The sequence below is a fragment of the Bombus affinis genome, chromosome 15 (assembly GCF_024516045.1).
Source record: "Bombus affinis isolate iyBomAffi1 chromosome 15, iyBomAffi1.2, whole genome shotgun sequence".
In the NCBI taxonomy this organism is placed as follows: Eukaryota; Metazoa; Arthropoda; class Insecta; order Hymenoptera; family Apidae; genus Bombus; species Bombus affinis.
The window spans coordinates 56100-76297 of NC_066358.1; the positions used below are offsets into that span (position 1 = coordinate 56100).

The 20198-nt window shown below is 36.0% G+C and overlaps 1 protein-coding gene across 3 annotated transcripts; it reads left to right on the forward strand.

Moving 5' to 3' along the window:
* Window positions 1-341: 341 nt before the first annotated feature.
* Window positions 342-17241, forward strand: LOC126924777 (uncharacterized). 3 transcript variants are annotated; one of them, XM_050739613.1, is made up of 5 exons: window positions 342-506; window positions 5086-5219; window positions 15411-15673; window positions 16245-16502; window positions 16925-17241. In XM_050739613.1, exons 1-5 carry the CDS (start codon window positions 375-377, stop codon window positions 17077-17079), a joined length of 942 nt encoding a protein of 313 aa, XP_050595570.1. In that variant the 5' UTR covers window positions 342-374; the 3' UTR covers window positions 17080-17241. The 3 variants fall into 3 exon arrangements, with proteins under 3 accessions (XP_050595570.1, XP_050595571.1, XP_050595572.1); XM_050739614.1 differs by having other exon boundaries at window positions 16245-16481; XM_050739615.1 differs by having other exon boundaries at window positions 16245-16528; window positions 16925-17110.
* Window positions 17242-20198: the final 2957 nt, after the last annotated feature.

The following is a 20198-nucleotide window of genomic DNA, read 5'->3' on the forward strand; positions in this document are numbered from 1 at the left end:
AGAAAAATGGGTCAACCTGTCGATGTGATGTATGATGTATTTTGTTGTGACGTGCATATATATATATATATATATATATGAACGTGAATGGTGATCACAGTATACTTGAATTTAATATTGGTATTTCGAACAACATAAAATTTTAGCATGATATAGGCTTGAAAACAGTTTTCTGTTATTCAGTAATAATCAATAATTTCTTACAAACTAATTACAGCTACATGAAATCAGATAGTATTAATCACCTATACCATACATGAGATGGAATAGAACTCATGGAATCAATACAACAATGGAATCATATTAAATAATACGACGACAAATTTGTAGTGGGGGTTCACATCGTAGCATAAAAGCAGAGCTTTCGCGAACGAATGTTTAGTTTAAACAACCCGTTAGTACAGTGGCAGCAAGTCAGTGATCCCTATTTAGTCAATATGATCGATCAACAAGAATTGAATTGTTATTACGATTTCGTTTTGAAGCTCACCATCGAATCTGGGAAGGTATTTTTAATTTATAAATTAAATCAGTTAGATTAACAAATTAAAAAATTCATTTGGGAGGGAACTGTGGAAATGGATATGTTTACTTCACTTTATGGAATACAACCTACATTTCATTGAATAATTCAATGATACAGATAACAATACGTAAATGCTTTATGATCAATAAGAATATTTATAATTATAGAAGTGCTTATACTACTAGAATGATTCGAAAATTTTGTCTGTTTTTTCTGAAAAAATATGAATTGATTTTTTGTAAATAGAATTTCTTAGACTAATAATCAATCTTGAATAAAATATTGATTGTTATCTATAATTCTTTTCCAAATATCCAGTAATTTATTTGTTCATCTCTGTAAATCTTCTATTTTTTGTTATTAACCTCCAATAGCTTCGACTGATGCCATTGAATGTAGGTGGCTCACAGAAGTTTGGGTTGAATTACTCAGCTTTAGAATACTTTATTTTAATCTAGAATTTGTACTTTACACAATAGAAATCATCAATTGAATATTTTGCATAAAAAATGAAATTGACACTGAAAGTTAATACTCAAAAATTAAGCAGTACGGTTCACCTATTATCTAACGACGTAAGTTGCGAATTAAAATATTTTTTCAGTACTTTCACAATTCTTTTTTCTGATTAATGTTGAATTCTGCTTGTCACAAAATTTTGTGGAGGTCCAATAATGTATAACTTACCGTTTGTTACTGATTTTTGATATAAATTTTTGAAAGCATCTTATATCATTTATAACTTCCACAGCTTGCGTTTAACTATAAAATAAATAAATATTTGATGAAATACCCATAATATTTGATGAACTCATAACTGTTTCCTTCAACATGATTAGGAGCACGAAGAAAATACGTGTCAAATATTTTTCCTAGTACTACATCATACAAATATTTAATTAAAATCAGCGAAAGTATTTTTACAGTTTTCAAGTTAAATGTCATAATTTAACTTTTTTTAAAGGAAAAGTAGGCTTTACTTTGGAAAAATTAAAATGAATTTATCAAAACTGAAAGAAACTTGGCGATACAAAAAATAATGTAAATACTATTTAGCAATAATTGCTCCATTTACTTATAATGACATTTATACATACATATATTTTATAATCGTACAAAAAATTTCATGGATTGTTACGTATATGTTGAATATATAACAAAAGATGTACTCTAAATTATACAATTACACGAATTGAAGTTAAAAAGTATATAACATTGCTATTTGCGAGACAACTATAAAGTTATTAACAAATATATATATATACTTTTGAAATTTCTTGAAAATATATAATTATATAAATTATATATAATTATATTATCAAAATTATATTATATTATAAAATATATTATAAAAATATATAATATGTAATAAAGCCAGTTACCGACAAAATTGTATATTTGATATAATCATTTAGATTCATTCCACTTCGTTATGGAGCATTACTAATTGTAAATGGTTTTAAGACACATTTATTAGATTTTCAGAGAAAACGAAATAAGAACAGAAAGAAAGAGGCACAGGCAGGAAATAGAGAAAGAAGTATAAAGATAGAATCTTTTATATTTTCTTTTATATTTACTGACGGAATGATGATAGTTCTAAAATGTAAAAATGTAGAAATTAGAAAAAATTTATATCTTTAAAATAGAGATAAGAGATCGTCAAAATCCGTTTGAATTCTATAATATTTTGTATATTTTGTGTGATCTTACAAAAGTGGGAATTATTTGGCAGTAATTTTATTTATGCACTAATTCATTCAATTTAAGAATTGTAACAATTTTCAGGTATACCAGAGGTCATGCTGGTATTGCTACAAAACTGGTCAGACAAGTAAATAATTGCATGTAATTTTATCGGTATTTTTAAAAAAATTATCTGCGGAGAATTGAAAAGGTATCCAGGGCCTGAGATTTCTATAAAAATTTTATGCAATTAACTGTATTTAAAACTTTTTGAGAAAAGATCTTTTCTCACACTTTTTATCACAAAGAGTTAATTAAACAATAATTAGTTTTCTGAAGGATTGTTTTCAAAATTCGAACATTCAATATCATACATCAATAGTAATTTATAATCAGTTAAATTATAAACAAACTAACTACTAGTCTAGATAATTGTCAGTTACATTTGAACTAGCTATCAATTTTGACAATTATTAGTTAAACTTAAAAACAAAAATCATTGCATTTATAAAACTAATGTATATTTATACCTTATATAAACAAGCTAATGATTAATCTTACGTTCTTTATTGTAAACTCAAATAAATAAATTGTATGCTTTATAACACTCAGAACTCAGTTATAACTTTAGTTAAATAATGCAAGACGTTCTTTAAATATCTATAAATACAAATGACACATACTTTTATTAGACGAATATTTCTTAAGAGTAATAAGTTTCCCTATCATATTGTTTAACAGCGAATTGTGATCAGGTGACTGAAGATTTTGAGGTTAAATGTAACATATTCTCAAGCGAATTACTATTCAACTCTGATATTAAAAGGAAAATTGAAAGTCAATGTTGTGTTTACGTTACATTAAATAAAGTTTAGCAAAAATAATAAACTTGGGATACAAAACGAATCAGGAAACTGAAGAGCGGACTGGCCACAATAGTTAATTGTCAACAAATTGCCAAATATTTTAAATAATCAGAAATGACCACTTATTACAAAACATATGAGGTGCACAAACTTCACTCCGTTACTTCTGACTTACTTCACATGATTTATATCTTAATACCATAATTGTCCTTTAAATAATTTTACAGACATAGGCGACTGAGGTGTAAAAAGGGTAACAAAGATTGTAGATGTTTTTGTTAATAAAAAATTAAAGTAAAAATAAATACGAACACTGGCGAGTATAGTAGAATATACACGGTAAATAATAATATGGTAAAGAAATATAATATGATAAAATTACAGTCGGACAAAAAGATGCATCAAACAAATGCTTATCAGCTTTCAATCGACTACAAATTGCAATATTATGAATTTCAAAAAAAAACTTTACTTTGATGAAAAGTGAAAATCACCTCTATTTTTTTTAACCCTTAGAGTACTGTGGGCGCATATAGGTGTTTGGCGAAAGCTATCGGTGTGAACTAAGGACGCATGTATGTGTTTTTCAATTTTTCCGAACACCTACGCAGAAGTAATACTATTACGTTTGTGTGAAATAAATATAAATGCATTCCTTACGGCAGTAAACAAATGCCAATAGTGCCTCGTTATTGTTGAAGTGGTCACCACTTGTAAGAAAACTCTACATCTGGTTTTTTTAATTTTCTCAAGTACTGAATTTTTCACACACAACTAAATTATTAACTTGTGTTATATTTACTAAATTTAGTTTTCTAGTTTATTGTTTTCTAGTTTATTACCCAAATTCTAGTTAACTGTAAATTTCAATGTTTATAATAAATAATTAAAAATAACTAAAAAATAACGCTCTTGAATCATTTAATCTCGTGCAAAAGAATTACTATAACTTATTACGATTTGCGTTTTGAATAGTCAATCAATAGAGTTCAGTCTAACGAAAAAGTATTCCGTCTACAGCGATCGTCAGCGCTAGATGCGCGCCGTCCGTACAGACGGCATAGGCCGCGAGTATTCAGCACTCAAAGGGTAAATGGAACAGCGCACTTTTCATACTTCAATTTTTAATATTCTGCAAAAAAATATTAAGATACTTGCGTTGAAAAATGATTAGTTTAAATGATGTGTTAGCATTAATGTTGTAAAACTTAGCATGAAATACAAGGGAAACATAAAAACAAAAAAGATCTACACTATGTTTCATTGTTATTGTTTCTTGCTCTAACTACGCTCTTCCTCTAACTTTCCACGAGTTGCAGAGTAAACTTTATAATTGTGACATGGCAGCGGACCGAGACTTTGATGTATGAATAAATTAAATCGATAGTTCTTCATAATTTGTCTATGAAGTTACAGTTATTATCTTTCTGTTTCTGTATATGATATATATTCTTTTTCCTTTTTTTAAATACATTACACATTTTTATTGTATGTTTACATATACATTATGATATTATATATTTGTTATATATATTTATAAAAATTTATGAAATAATATATATGCAGGGTACGGCCGAATAACGTGTAAAAGCGGGGAGGTGATTTCTTATGAAAAAATTAGAACAAAATTTAGAATAAAATTTTCTCATTTAAGGCTTTGTTTACGAGAATATCGAGTGTGTGTGTGTGTGTGTGTGTGTGTGTGTGTGTGTCATAAGTAAAAGAAATTCTTCTTCGTCAAATTATTATTATTTTCTATAATCCTTTATCACTAATCAATATGGATTACGTTATACGATTATCATACCTATATTATCATTTGTGTACATGATAATCTTATATGTATGTAAAATACGAGTGCTTCCTACGCAACTGTTCAGAATGTTTTGAAACATTTCAACAAATAAGATCGAATGGTCTTTTAGTTAAATTAAACGTTAAATTAAAAAAATTCTAAAGTGAAAACAATTGACAAAGAAAGAAGCAACTTTTTTCTGTATTGCTTAGGTAATTCGGGATGCAATTGAAGGATGCAAAAATATCGAAACTAAAGCTGGAGATTGGGATCTAGTAACTCAATTTGACAAGAAAGTTGAAGAAATTTTAATATATAGCTTGGCCAAAGAGTTTCCAACACACAAGTATGTTTCTCATAAATATTCATTTTTTACTATCTGCCAGGGTCCGGCCGAATAACAAGTAAAAGCTGGAACGACGTGATTCTTTATGGAAAAATAAGAAAATAATATAGATTAAAATTTTTTCATTGTCGGCTTAATTTTCGAAAAAACTGAGTTTGAAATTTCAATTTATACTTGAACATGGCTAATATGACCGACTGGATCTGAGTGAATAATCAATATGATATTATTGTAAAAGCGGAAATAAATGAAAAGTATAAAATAAAATTTTTCCGTTTAAGGCTTTATTTTCAAGAAAAATCGATCATGTTTAGTTAAGAATCGATCTCGCACTTATATGCTTGTGATAAATTTTCAAATTTATTTTTTCGAGAACAAACCGTCTTGAGAAAAAATTATATTTTGCATTTTCGACTTATTTTCACACGTAAAATGACCTCCTATGGATTATTTAGTCCTGTCTAGTCTGAAATTAGCCATGTTCAAATATACTTGATAAATTTTCAAACACGATTTTCTTGTAAACTAAGCTGAGAATGAAAAAGATTTATTCTGTATTTTTTCTTATTTCTCTATGTATTTTCGAGCTATCGCGGAGAGACGCGGTCGTTAGAATACGCGTCAACGGGAGTCGTAAATTCCCGCTACGATTAGAATAATCGACACCACGAATAGTTCGGTCCCCGTATTTCGATTAGGATAATAGGGGTAGTTGTTGTGGTATAACACTGTGATTCACAGAGTTATAAAAGATATATATTTCCATGACTTTATACAATCACACAAAATAGTAACGCCGTTGTTTAAGATACAGATAACGAGGAGAAGGATTATTCTTAGATGAGAGCGTTAGAGCTATAGGAGCTTTAGACCGTGTAGGCACTTTGAGAGTGGTAGGAAACTCTTTTTTTTTTTATTTATTAGAATATTTACAATCAATTCTCGTTGAGAATTTTCAGTAACTTAATTTGGCGTGATACAATGACATGGATTATAATAGCTTTATATTGTTGGTTCTAGTAGAAACTAAGGATTTAATCTAGAGGGTATTTTCTTTTTAGTCTGCGGATCTGGTCCGTCGTGTCCACTAGTTGGGTGACTAGTGGGTTGTGGTGGTTGTTGACTCTTGTGTTATATCTGCTTCTGGACTTGTGTATTTCATCTTTGACTGTAGGTATCTTGAGGTCACGGTGGATTGTTTCGTTGGTAACATACCAGGGTGCATTTAATAGGGATCATAGCGTTTTCGATTGGAAGCGTTGGAGTATTTCAATGTTGGAGTTACTTGCTCTTCCCCATAGTTGGATTCCGTAGGTCCAGACAGGTTTTATTACGGCCTTGTAGAGGGCTATTTTGTTCTGTATGTTTAGTTTGGAGCGTCGGCCCGTGAGCCAATAGAATTTTCTTAGTTTTTCTTTTAGTTGCTTTGTTTTTTCTGAGATATGTTTTTTCCAAGTTAGCCTCCTGTCCAGGGTCATGCCCAGGTATCTTACGGAGTTCTTGCTTGGGATTATTGTGTTGTTAATGGTGACCTGGGGGCAGGTTTGTTTTCGGAGCGTGAAGGTTACATGAGAGGATTTTTTTTCGTTTATTTTAAAGCCCCATTTTTGGAACCACTTTTCCATGGAGTCGAGACTTGGCTGGAGAGTGGATGAGGCAATTGCCGGGTCAGAGTGGGTAGTTAATAGTGCTGTGTCGTCGGCAAATGTTGCTACTGTTACCTCGTTTGATATGGGTAAGTCGGCAGTGTACATGGAGAACAGTAGGGGTCCGAGGACACTACCTTGTGGTATGCCGGATTCTATTGGGAATGTTGCGGAAGTGGCGTCTAGGCATTTAACTATGAATTGTCTGTTGGTTAGGTAGGATTTTAAGATGGAGTAGTATGGGTGGGATAGGATTTTTTTAAGCTTGTAGAGTAGCCCTTCATGCCATACTTTATCGAATGCCTGTTGGATGTCTAGGAACACCGCTGAGCAGTATTTTTTCTTTTCAAGGGTTTGGCTGACCATGTGGGTTATGCGGTGGATTTGCTCTACTGTTGAGTGTTGTTTTCGGAAGCCGAATTGGTGATCTGGGAGTGTTTTCAATTCTTCTAGGAGTGGAAGGAGACGATTCGTGAGCATCCTCTCGAATAGTTTAGACAGGGTAGGTAAAAGACTGATTGGGCGATAGGAGCTGGTTTCATATATTGGTTTACCGGGTTTGGGGATGAGGGTGATCAGTGAGATTTTTCAAGCCTTCGGAAAATGTTGAAGGCGGAGGATAGCGTTAAAGATTGATGCGATGAGTGCAATCCCTATTTATGGGAAGTTCCTTAATTGCTTTATTTCCTATTAGGTCGTGACCTGCCGCTTTCTTGGGGTTTAGGCGACTGATTGCTTCTATGATCTCTGCAGAAGTGAAGGGTTCAATAGGAGGGGACATTTGGAAGGGAGTGTGCAGGTATTCGGTGACGTCCGCTGCAGCTATGGAGGAATGGGGTTGGAATACTTCAGTCAAGTGTTTGGCAAATAGGTTGGCTTTTTCTATAGGGCTACGCGCCCATCCACCCTGCGGACGGCAGATTGGAGGTATTATTTGTGGGGGGCGCGTGAGTTTCCTGGAGGCTTTCCATAGTGAGTAGTTAGAGTCGGCTGTGGGGGACAAGCTGGCAAGATATTTGTGAAAACGGTCATTATTGTAGTTTTTTATGGTTCTGGATAGTTTTCTAGTTGCGTTGTTTAGTTTGCGTTTGTCCTCCGGTGTTCTGTGGGTCTGCCATATCCTTCTTAGTCTACGTTTTTCAGCTATTTTTTTTAGTATGTACTGGGGGTATTCGTGATTGCTGATGGATGTTTTTGCCGGTGTGGAGACGCGGATAGCGTTTATTATGCTCGCGTTTAGGTATTCCGTGGCTGCTTCGATTTCTTCATTGGTTTTTAGTGAGGTTGAGGCTGAAGTTGTGTGGGTAAAGACTTCTCTAAAGAGCTGCCAGTTGGTGTGTTGGTTATGAATGGAGCCATTAGGTGTATTCTCGATGATAGTTGAACTGACTGTTACTATCACGGGGGAATGATCAGAGGAGAGATCAGCCGAGGAATTGATTTGGACGTGTCTTGACGAGATATTTTTAGTTATGAGGAAATCAAGGAGATCGGGTATTTTGTTTGTGTCGGTGGGCCAGTGTGTGGGTTCGTATGTGGTAAGCTAGTTGAGGTTGTTGGTTATTATGCTGTTGAGGAGGTTTTTGCCTCTTACTATAACCAGTCTGCTGCTCCATTGGGTGTGTTTAGCGTTGTAGTCTCCTCCGGATATGAATCTATTGCCCAGGGTGTCCAGGAAGTTGTCGAAGTCTTCTTTGGCGATGGAGTGTCTGGGAGGGCAGTATACAGCTGAAGTGGTGATTGTACCATGACAGTCTTCTATTGCTACGTTTGTTGCTTGGAGGTAGTCTTTCTAGAATGGTGGAAGTTCGTAGTGCTTAATGTTTGATTCGATTATGATTCCGGTGCCGCCGTGGGCCTTTCCGCTGGGGTGTTGGGTGTGGTAGAAGTTGTAGCCGTGTATTTTGAGGTAGTTTTTGTCGGTGAAGTGGGTTTCGGATATGAGCATCACATCGATTTGCTGTTGTTTTAAGAATAGTTCTAGTTCAAGTTTGCGTTGCGCTAGACCGTTGGCATTCCACAGAGCTATGCGTCTTGGTTTTATTTTGTGTCGGGGCGTATTAATTTATCCATGATGAGTGTTAATAGCGATAGCAAATTGTTTATTTGCTCTGAGTGTTTCTCAATTAGCTTTTCGAGTCTAGAGACGTTGTCTGTATTAGTGAGGTGGGGGCACTATTTTGGGGAGGATCCCTGTGGCTATTTGGTGTATTTCGAGTGCCTTGTACCGCTTGGGCATAGGAGTTTGAGGGAGTGGTGAGTTTGATAGGGCTGGGTGTTTGATTGGTTGGGGGGATTGGGGTAAAGGTGAATTTCGGCGAGCTGGGTGTTTGGTAATTTACCTCTTTTGTTCTAAGTTTGGGGTACTTGTTTCAGTACAGAGTTTTGTAGGCTGCGCAGCCTTTGTAGTTGGCAGGATGGTCACCTTGACAGTGGATGCACTTCGCTGGGGTTTCCGGTGATTTCCTGCATTGGTCGGTGGGGTGTGTTCCTGCACATTTGACACAGCGGAAGGTATGGTTGCAGTATTTCTGCGTGTGCAGATCTTTGGCACCTTTTGCATTGCACTATCTCCTTTTTGGTTTGCGGTGGTTCGAATTTTACGATGGCGTTCATTAGGCGACTGGTGTTGTAGATTTCCTTGTTGTTGGGTTTCTGTTTTAAGTCGATAAAGAATAGGGATAACGGGTCTTTCGTGACTCTATGCCTTATGTTGCTGACATTGATGACTTCGTGGCCGAGTTTAGATAGTTCGGTTTTTAGCTCGTCGATGTCTGCAGAGTGGTGGATGTTTCGTAGCATCACCCGAAAAGGTCTCTCTTCTTTGAGTTGATAGGTGTGGAAATTGGCGTTCAGGGCCCTAAGTGTCTTGGTAAGCTTCCTGTAGGCTTCTGGATTCGACGGCAGGATTTTGACTTGGTTGTTGGTGATCTTCAGGTTGTAGTCCTCCTTGGAGATATCTCTCTCTAAGGACTTGATCATTGTCTGGATGTCGATGACATCATTAACAAATATTGGTGGGGGAGGGGGGCTTCTCAGTGCGTGGTGGTTTGGTGGCGGGCCTGCGATTTCTATGGCGTCGTTTGAGGATTCCAATATTGCGAACCTGTTGTGAGTGTTAATTTGTGTTGTTGGCTGTTGGTTCGAGTTTGTGTTTGGTGGTTCAATTTTGCGTTTTTTCGCCTTATTGGCGTCGTTGGCACGTGGGGATCTGCTGCACTTCTGCCACGGGGGGAGTAGTGCGGGGTAGTTGTGAGTTTGCACAGGAGAGCCTGTCGTGATTGCTGGGCCATCATCGAGCTAGCTATTTCAATATAAGTAACTAGTCGTGAGGCTATGAGGCAAGGTTCGGGTTGGAGTTAGGTGCGTAGGCTTTTCTTCTCTCTGACGGATAGGAAACACTTGGGAGGATAAGAGCACGTTGTGTTCACTTTCGACGGCTGGGTGACACGTGATACTTTCGAACTTCACTGGGCACTAGAGACACGTCCGCACGCTTCGGCACTCAACAGCGAACTGGGTAGGAAACTCTGAGAGATATAGGAACGGTGAGAGTTATCGGGAATGCAGGAAATCTAGTCACCGTGAGAGACGATGGAAAACTCTGAAGTTTATTCTGATGTGAATACGGAGGACAGCTCGGTATGGGTGTGCCCTTTGAACGAAGAACGCGGATTCGTTGCTTACATTTTTAGTTAGGAAAGTGAGGGCAATAATCCGCGATGTCGATTGGTTAGGACCAATGTTAGGAAGGAAGAGAGGAGGAAGAAGCCTCCTACCAACTTGGGTCCTAGGCGACATTGTTTTTTTATTTATTTAATTATTTATTTATTAAAATTCACAATTTGTCCAATTTGGACATTTGGTGGAATTTTTTAACGGTTAAATTAGCATGTTGGTGGCTACCCCCAGCGGGGTACCATCCTCGTGTCTGTTAGGTTATGTCCTTTATAAGGTCTGCTGGGTGCTTCCTTTTTAGTCTTCTGTCCATGTTTATGGTTTTGTATGTTTCCGCGGCTAGCCGGTTTGTGTGTGTTGCTATTCTTGATTTGTATTTCTCGGAGTATCTGCTAATTTCTTCCTTGACCGTTAGCATTCCCAGGTCCCTTCGTATATCTTCGTTTCTGACGTACCAAGGTCCGTTTACTATTGTTCTGAGGATTTTAGCCTGTATTACCTCTATTTTGTTTATATGGCTCATTGCTGCCGTCCCCCATAGTGGTATTCCGTACGTCCAGATTGGTTTTATGATCGTTTTATATATTTTTAATTTATTTTCTGTGCTTAGTTTGGATTTTTGGCTTGTTAGCCAATGCATTTGTCTCCTTGTTTTCTGTATTTTTTCTACTATTGATTTGATGTGTAGTTTCCAGGTGAGTTTTTGATCTAAATGGAGTCCTAGGTATTTGACATGCTTTGTTTGCGTTATATGCGTGCCGTTCAATAGGATGTTTGGAGGTATCTTTTTTCGTAGCGTGAATGTAATATGGTTGCATTTATTGGGGTTTGCTTTTATTTGTTTTTCTTGTAGCCAATTTTCTATTTTTATGATATGTTCTTGTAGTATTTTGACTGCCGTTTCTGGGTTAGTATGCCTGATTAGTATAGCTGTGTCGTCCGCGAATGTCAATACTGTGCTGTTGGTAGTTGTTGGTATGTTCGCCGTGTATAATGTGTATAGTATTGGGCCTAGGACGCTTCCTTGTGGTACCCCGGCCTTGATGTCTTTAACTTGAGAATGTGTGTCCTTGATTTTTATTGCGAAGGTTCTGCTGTTTAGGTAGGATTTTATTAATTGGTGTATTTGCTCCGGGAATTGTTTCCTAATTGTTTGTAGTAGACTTTCATGGTTAATTTTATCGAATGCTTTCTCTATGTCTATAAAGAGGGCTGTGCAGTATTCCTTTTTTTCTAGTGCTACTATTATTTCGTTCATAAGCCTGTGCATTTGCTCTATCGTGGAGTGTTTGTTTCTGAAACCAAATTAGTGATCCGGTATTAGTTTTTTTGTCTCTATTATTGGTTTTATGCGGTCGTATATTATCTTTTCCAGTATTTTGGAAAATACTGGAAGCAGTGATATTGGTCTGTAAGATGCAGTTTGGTGCGGGTCTTTGCCTGGTTTATGTACCATTTTGATCTGTGCTAATTTCCATGGTTTGGGGAAGTATTGAATTCTTAGAATTGCATTGAATATTATTGTCATTAGTCTTATTGCTTTTGGCGGAAGGTTTTTCAAGATTTTGCCATTGATTAGGTCGATTCCTGGTGCTTTGTTGTTTTTTGTTTTATCAGTTATGTTTTTAATTTCTTGTGCTGATGTTTTAGGTATGGTGTATTCCTTGTCGGTTGTGGTAATAGTGGTTTGTGGATCCTCCTCCGTATGACTTTTGAGGTTGCTGTTGTTGATAATGTGTGGTGTGAATGTGTTGCAGAGGTGGTTGGAGAATTCTTCAGCTTGTTCTTCGTTGCTTCTTGCCCATGTGTTATCTGCTTTTCTGATTGATGGGACGGGTATTATTGGCTTCCTTATTTTTTTCGTGGCTTTCCATAGAGAATAGTTGGTGTTCTCGTGTGTGGAGAGTGTCCTATGAACTTTGCGAATTCGTTATCGTTGTGCTCCTTTATTTTGTTTTTTATTTCCTTTGCAAGTTTGTTTAAGTGTTTTTTGTTTTCTCGAGTTCTGTATTTTTGCCATTTTGCTTTTGCTTTCTTTTTTCTCTGATTTTGTCGAGTATTTCTTGCGGAATTGTTATTGTTTGTCTGCTGGTTGATTCGGGTGTAGTGGTTGTCCTTGCTGCTTCTCGAATAGTTGCTGTCAATGTTGCTACTGCCTGTTCTATGTGTTCAGGAGTTTTCAACGGGATGTTGCAGTTTATTTTGCTTTCTATTATTTCTTTGAAAGTTTGCCATTTGGGGGTTTTATTGCATAGTGTTTCTGGTTTGCTATAGTGTATTGGTTTGTTTCTGTATTCAATTATTATGGGTGTATGATCGGAGCTGAGCTCGAAGTTGGGTGTTATTTTTAGTTTATTTGTGTTTAGTCCCCTTGTAACTGCAAAGTCCAGAAGATCTGGTTTTTTGTTCAGGTCAGTCGGCCTATGTGTCGGTGTTCCTGTGGATAATATATTGAGGTTATTATTTCTAATGTATTTTTCCAGTGTTCTGCCTCGAGGTGTAATGTTTCTTGACCCCCAAAGCGTGTGCTTTGAGTTGTAGTCTCCCGCTGCGATGTACTTGTCCCCTAGGTCCTGGAAGTATTCTTCCCACATTTGTGTTGTTATTTTGTGTCGCGGAGGCACATATACTGCTGACAACTGGAAGTAGTTGCTGCTAGTTTGAACTGTAACAGTGGTTGCTTGTAAATATTCTTTGTTAACTTGGCTGTGTAGATAATGTTTGATATCGTTTCTGACTATCACTGCTGTCCCTCCGTGAGCTTTTCCTGAGGGGTGTTTGGTATCATATATGGTGTAGTATGGTATTTTCAAGTAGCTTTTTGTAGTGAAGTGTGTTTCTGAGACAAGTAGTATTTCTATATTATTATTGTATATGAATGTTTTCATTTCGAGGGCCCGTTGTCGTAGGCCGTTTGAGTTCCAGGCTGCTATTTTTAGAGTGTCCGTTTTTATTTTTTGCGTAGCACGTTTGTAATTAGTTGTAGCATGACTGTGATTTGTTGGGTTTGCTGTTTGAGTACTGCGTTTTGTTCGCTTATCATTCTGGTTAGCATTTCGGTGTTCTTTATGGATTGTTTGAGCAGTTCTTTGATATCTGCAGTGTCATTGTTACTATTGCTGTGGTATTGGTTGTGTGTATGTGTTGGTTGGCTGGTTACTTGAGCATAGCTTAGACCACCAATGGTGTTGGTGCTGATAGGTTTGGTGTTTATTGCTTGCTCTGTATTTGGTATTATTTCAGGTTTTGTGCTGTCCTGATGGGCTTGTGTGTTAGTGCTTGTCCTGCTTCGTAGGGGCGGGAAAAGTTTACGTTGTAATTGTTTTCTTACTTCACATCCTTTATAGCTGGCTGGGTGGTTTCCGTTACAGTTGTAGCATTTAACTTTTTCTATTTTTGCAGAATATGGGCAGTGTATAGTTAAGTGATTTTTTGCGCACTTGACGCAAGCTGGGCTTCTGTTGCAATAATTTTTAATGTGTCCGTATTGTTGACACCGCATGCATTGAGGTATATCTTTTTTGTGTCGTGGTGGTTCGACTGTTACTATTGTGTTTAGTATTTGTTTGATATCATATATTTCCTTGTTATTGTTTCTGGGTTCCAGTTCTATTAAGAATAGTGGTAATGGTTGCTTTGTGTCGAATCTTGTTATATTGTTTATTGTTCTTGTTTGATGACCAATTTTAGCTAACTCATCGCTTAGTTTATGTATGTTCGTTTTAGGATGCAATCCTCTTATAACAATTTTATAGCTCCTTTCAGTTTTAAGCTGATACGTGTGGTAAATAGCATTTTTTTCTTTTAATGCTTTTATAACTTTCCTAAATGTTTCTGGAGTGTTTGTTTGTATTTTTACTTGTTCCAATTTTGTTTGCTTTATTGTGTAGTTGTTTTTCTCATCTAGATTATTTAGTAGATCGATGAGCGGGTCTATTATTTGGGCCTCAACAAAGATTGTTGGTGGTTTTGTAATATGATTTGTTTGGATAGTGGTTTTATTTACGGGGTCAGCGTCTATTTCTTCCGTTAGTGAGCTGAAGGAGTTACTTAATGGTAATTCTTGCATCGCTGCTTTTCTGTAGCTGGGTTTCCTATGGCTCTTATGTCTGTAGTTGTTTTGCGTTTTTTGCTAGCCTTCGCTAGCTTCCAGCTTTGGTCCTGGTAGTATCTTTCATATTCTGAATTGCTATCTTCCTGTCCCCGATGCTCTTTTGTTTCTTCTGTCTCCATGTTAATTTGTTTGGTTTTTATATAATATGTTTCTCCTTTTGTTGCTATGTTCATAGTTGGTATCTGCATTGCTATTTTATTTCCTCCTCACTATCACTTTGAAGCACTTTTTCACTATTCACTTATACCTGGAGAGGACGACCGTCTAGACACGTCCGTCCTCCTCGGCTGTCCGAGCAGGAGTGCGACATTGTTTATAGGGAAACTCAGATTTTCCGTTAGGTAGATCTCCGCTTTTTTCGTTAGGCTACTACCCGCTTTCTCCGTAATTCTTAAGAGCACGTAATAAACCCAAGGACCTTTCTAAAAACCGGCCGAAAACACTTCTAGAATTAGAAAGTCTTTTCGGGCAGCAGATTGACTCAGACCATGTGTGCGAACAATGCAGTTAGGATTTCAACTTTATGGTGGGTCCTTAGGCCTATGGAGGATTCGAAGTACGGCACGTAGACCGTTGGCTGTTAAGCCGCGCGGCATGGCGTGCAGATGTGTTACGCGGCAGAACACTCTACAAGGAATTATGTCCTGCACACTCTTACATGTTATTTGGCCGAACCCTGTGTATATTATATATACAGTTTTGTACTATGAAACATGTAACAATGAATTGATGTCATATTTATATCATTTATAGATTTATTGCTGAAGAAACAGTTTCGTCCACAAATCATTTACCAGAATTAACAGACGATCCCACGTGGATCATTGACCCGATTGATGGAACCACAAATTTTGTACACTCTTTTCCTTTCACTTGTATATCAATTGGACTGGCAGTAAAAAAAGAACTAGAAATTGGTATTGTTTATAATCCTGTATTAGAACAATTATTCACAGCTAAGAGAGGACGAGGAGCCTACTTAAATGGGAAGCTTATTAAAAGCTCTAGTATAGAAAGTGAGTTTACAAATGTATGTTTTATATATTTCTCTAATACAATCTAATACAATGCATATTTTATATATAATTAATTATTGAAATTGACAAACCGAAATAAAGTATTGTTTTCTTTCCGATTTCTAGTAGTATGTTTTGACATAATATAATGTATTGTAAAGTATGTAGAATAAGTTTAACTGATTCTCATATTTTATATCATTTATATTGAGAAAAACGACTACAAATCTCAACGATATTGCAAATTCATTCGCTATGAATTATTTCGTATTATATAGTAATATTAATATTTTTGTTACTATTATTTATTAATTACTTTTTTATATTTGGCTTCGAATTTTCTATTCTAATCTGTTAGGATTAATTCCATTAATTTATTATCTTCGATAAATTAAAACACAGCAAACGTTGAGATGAAAAATAAACGAAAAATGGTAAAACTATGATAATGCTTTGACATCGAGCTCAATGCAATTTTCAACTGACGAAGAGAATCGAATATCTCTACTTCCTATAGCATAATTTAGTAACTGAATAGTCACTAAAATGTACACGTATAACGTGTTTTCAGGGCTGGAGCATTCCTTACTTTGTTTAGAGGCTTCTTATGCAACTATCGAGAACATTAGGGACATTACTCTTGGCAGAGTGGAAGCTTTCGTTTCGATAGCACATGGGATACGAACAATAGGATCAGCGGCATTGAGTCTGTGTTATGTAGCAATGGGTGCAGCAGAAGGGTACCATACCGACAATTTGATGCCATGGGATGTAGCTGCTGGTGTACTTATTATTCGAGAATCGGGAGGTGTAGTAATAGATACAAATGGTAGATAACTCCTAACGCAATTTGCGGTAATCTCAAATAATTCGACATACTAAATATTACTAAATTAAGACTTAGCACATCCTTTCATCTTTTCCCTTTTCTCTCTTAAATAATTATATCACATTTTTATCTTTTAGATCATATTAATATTATATTTTCTGGTTAATACATTACATTAATACAACGTAAAAAGTATATTTTATAGTATTTGACATATTTTTAAATTAACATTTAACACAGCTTTTTGTATGTGTGTCCCGTTTCTGTTTATAATTATTTAGATAACTAAACTATATTTCCTGCTATAGAAAATCAAGATAATAGCTATCGCTCTACGAAAAATTAATAACTTAACAATACTGATAACAACACCAATAACGATTATTAATGATTTTTTAAATAAAAGAATTGATTTGTTCCAGGAGGAGAATTCAATATCATGTCACCAAAAGTATTGGCAGCCGGTAATCATAAGTTGGTCAATGAATTGGTAAAATTAATAAAAGAAGCTGATACAAAAACATTGGAGAAGAAGTTTAAAAACGAAATAAAAAATATAAATATAAATACTTGTTAAAAATTCTAATAAATTTCATTTTACTTAGTAATTCTCTCGATTAAAATGTTGACTAAGAATAACTGAGATTTAGAAGCGAACATGTATTAAGTTTTAGAATATATTAGTAATTTTGTCAACTAAAATACAAAATATAAATTAATAATAGGATAATATAATATACCTAAGTAATTTCATTCAAATTAGTTGTATGCGTACGATCCTATGATATATCAATTGTAGCCCAAAATTATATTTTTAAACAATTTCGTAAATCTATTTGATATGAGTTAAGTTCCAGGCTGCTATTTTTAGAGTGTCCGTTTTTATTTTTTGCTTAGCACGTTTGTAATTAGTTGTAGCATGACTGTGATTTGTTGGGTTTGCTGTTTGAGTACTGCGTTTTGTTCGCTTATCATTCTGGTTAGCATTTCGGTGTTCTTTATGGATTGTTTGAGCAGTTCTTTGATTTCTGCAGTGTCATTGTTACTATTGCTGTGGTATTGGTTGTGTGTATGTGTTGGTTGGCTGGTTACTTGAGCATAGCTTAGACCACCAATGGTGTTGGTGCTGATAGGTTTGGTGTTTATTGCTTGCTCTGTATTTGGTATTATTTCAGGATTTGTGCTGTCCTGTTGGGCTTGTGTGTTAGTGATTGTTCTGCTTCGTAGGGGCGGGAACAGTTTATGTTGTAATTGTTTTCTTAATTCACATCCTTTATAACTGGCTGGGTGGTTTCCGTTACAGTTATAGCATTTAACCTCCTCAATTTTTCCCGTGGATGGGAATTTTTTTGCGCATTTAACGCATGCCGGGGTTCTATTGCAATAGTTTTTAGTGTGTCCGTATTGTTGGCACCTTATGCATTGTGGGATTTCTTTTTTATGTCTGGGTGGCTCCACTTTTACTATTGTGTTTAGTAATTTTTCTATATCGTATATTTCCTTGTTGTTGTTTTTAGGTTCTAGTTCAACTAGGAATAGCGGTAATGGTTGTTTGGTATCGTATTTGTTGATGTTATTAATTGACCTTACCTGGTATCCGATTTTTGCCAGTTCTTCACTTATTTTTCCGGTATTTGTTTTTGGGTGTAGTCCCCTGATTACTGCTTTGTAGCTTTTGTCGGTTTTGAGCTGAAAAGTGTGATATGCTGCGTTTTTTTCCTTTAGTGATCTTGTAATTGTTCTGAATATTTCTGGGGTGTTGGTTTGCACTTTCACCTGGTCTATTTTTATCTGTTTGGTGATATAGTTGTCTTTCCCTGTGATGTTGTTTAATAGTTCGATGAGGGGGTCAATTATTTTTGCGTCTACGTATATCGGTGGTGGTTTGGGAGTACGGTTTGTCGGACTTTCCGTTGGGTCCGTTGCTGCCTCTTCTGGCAGTGCGCTGAATGGATTGTGCAGCTTGATATCTTGTAGCCATTGTTTTTTTTCGTATGTATCGATTTTCCTCGCGCTTGCGAGCGGGGTTACCTTCCGTTTTTTGCTGGAGGTTGCCACCGTCCAGCTTTCTTCCTGGTGTATTGGTATGTTTTGTTCCCCGTCGGATTGTGTTGTTTCCATAATATCATCATTTTTCTCTACATATGTAGAGTCTGTAGCTTTATTTATGAAAAATGTTTCACCGGAGTTAATTATTTTTATTGGTGGAATCTGCATGATTCCACGTTTTGTCTATTTTTGGCGTTAACTTTGTCCCTTTCTCTTCTCTCTTGCCGCACTTTCACTGGAGCACTGTTTCGCACGTCCGTTTAGGTCGCCTGCCCAGGCGGAACTGGAATATGTTCTTGTAGTATTTTGACTGCCGTTTCTGGGTTAGTATGCCTGATTAGTATAGCTGTGTCGTCCGCGAATGTCAATACTGTGCTGTTGGTAGTTGTTGGTATGTTCGCCGTGTATAATGTGTATAGTATTGGGCCTAGGACGCTTCCTTGTGGTATCCCGGCCTTGATGTCTTTAACTTGAGAATGTGTGTCCTTGATTTTTATTACGAAGGTTCTGCTGCTTAGGTAGGATTTTATTAATTGGTGTATTTGCTCCGGGAATTGTTTCCTAATTGTTTGTAGTAGACTTTCATGGTTAACTTTATCGAATGCTTTCTCTATGTCTATAAAGAGGGCTGTGCAGTATTCCTTGTTTTCTAGTGCTACTATTATTTCGTTTATAAGCCTGTGCATTTGCTCTATCGTGGAGTGTGTTTCTGAAACCAAATTGGTGATCCGGTATTAGTTTTTTTGTCTCTATTATTGTTTCTATCCGGCAATATATTATTTTTTCCAGTATTTTGGAAAATACTGGAAGCAAGAAAATACTGATATTGGTCTGTAAGATGCAGTTTGGTGTGGGTCTTTGCCTGGTTTGTGTAACATTTTGATCTGTGCTAATTTGCATGGTTTGGGGAAGTGTTGAATTCTTAGAATTGCATTGAATATTATTGTCATTAGTCTTATTGTTTTTGGCGGAAGGTTTTTCAAGATTTTGCCATTGATTAGGTCGATTCCTGGTGCTTTGTTGTTTTTTGTTTTATCAGTTATGTTTTTAATTTCTTGTGCTGATGTTTTAGGTATGGTGTATTCCTTGTCGGTTGTGGTAATAGTGGTTTGTGGATCCTCCTCCGTATGACTTTTGAGGTTGCTGTTGTTGATAATGTGTGGTGTGAATGTGTTGCAGAGGTGGTTGGAGAATTCTTCAGCTTGTTCTTCGTTGCTTCTTGCCCATGTGTTATCTGCTTTTCTGATTGATGGGACGGGTATTATTGGTTTCCTTATTTTTTTCGTGACTTTCCAAAGTGAATAGTTGGTGTTCTCGTGTGTGGAGAGTGTCCCTCTGAACTTTGCGAATTCGTTATTGTTGTGCTCCTTTATTTTGTTTTTTATTTCCTTTGCAAGTTTGTTTAAGTGTTTTTTGTTTTCTCGAGTTCTGTATCTTTGCCATTTTGCTTTTGCTTTCCTTTTTTCTCTAATTTTGTCGAGTATTTCTTGCGGGATTGTTATTGTTTGTCTGCTGGTTGATTCGGGTGTAGTGGTTGTCCTTGCTGCTTCCTGGATAGTTGCTGTCAATGTTGCTACTGCCTGCTCTATGTGTTCAGGAGTTTTCAACGGGATGTTGAAGTTTATTTTGCTTTGTATTATTTCTTTG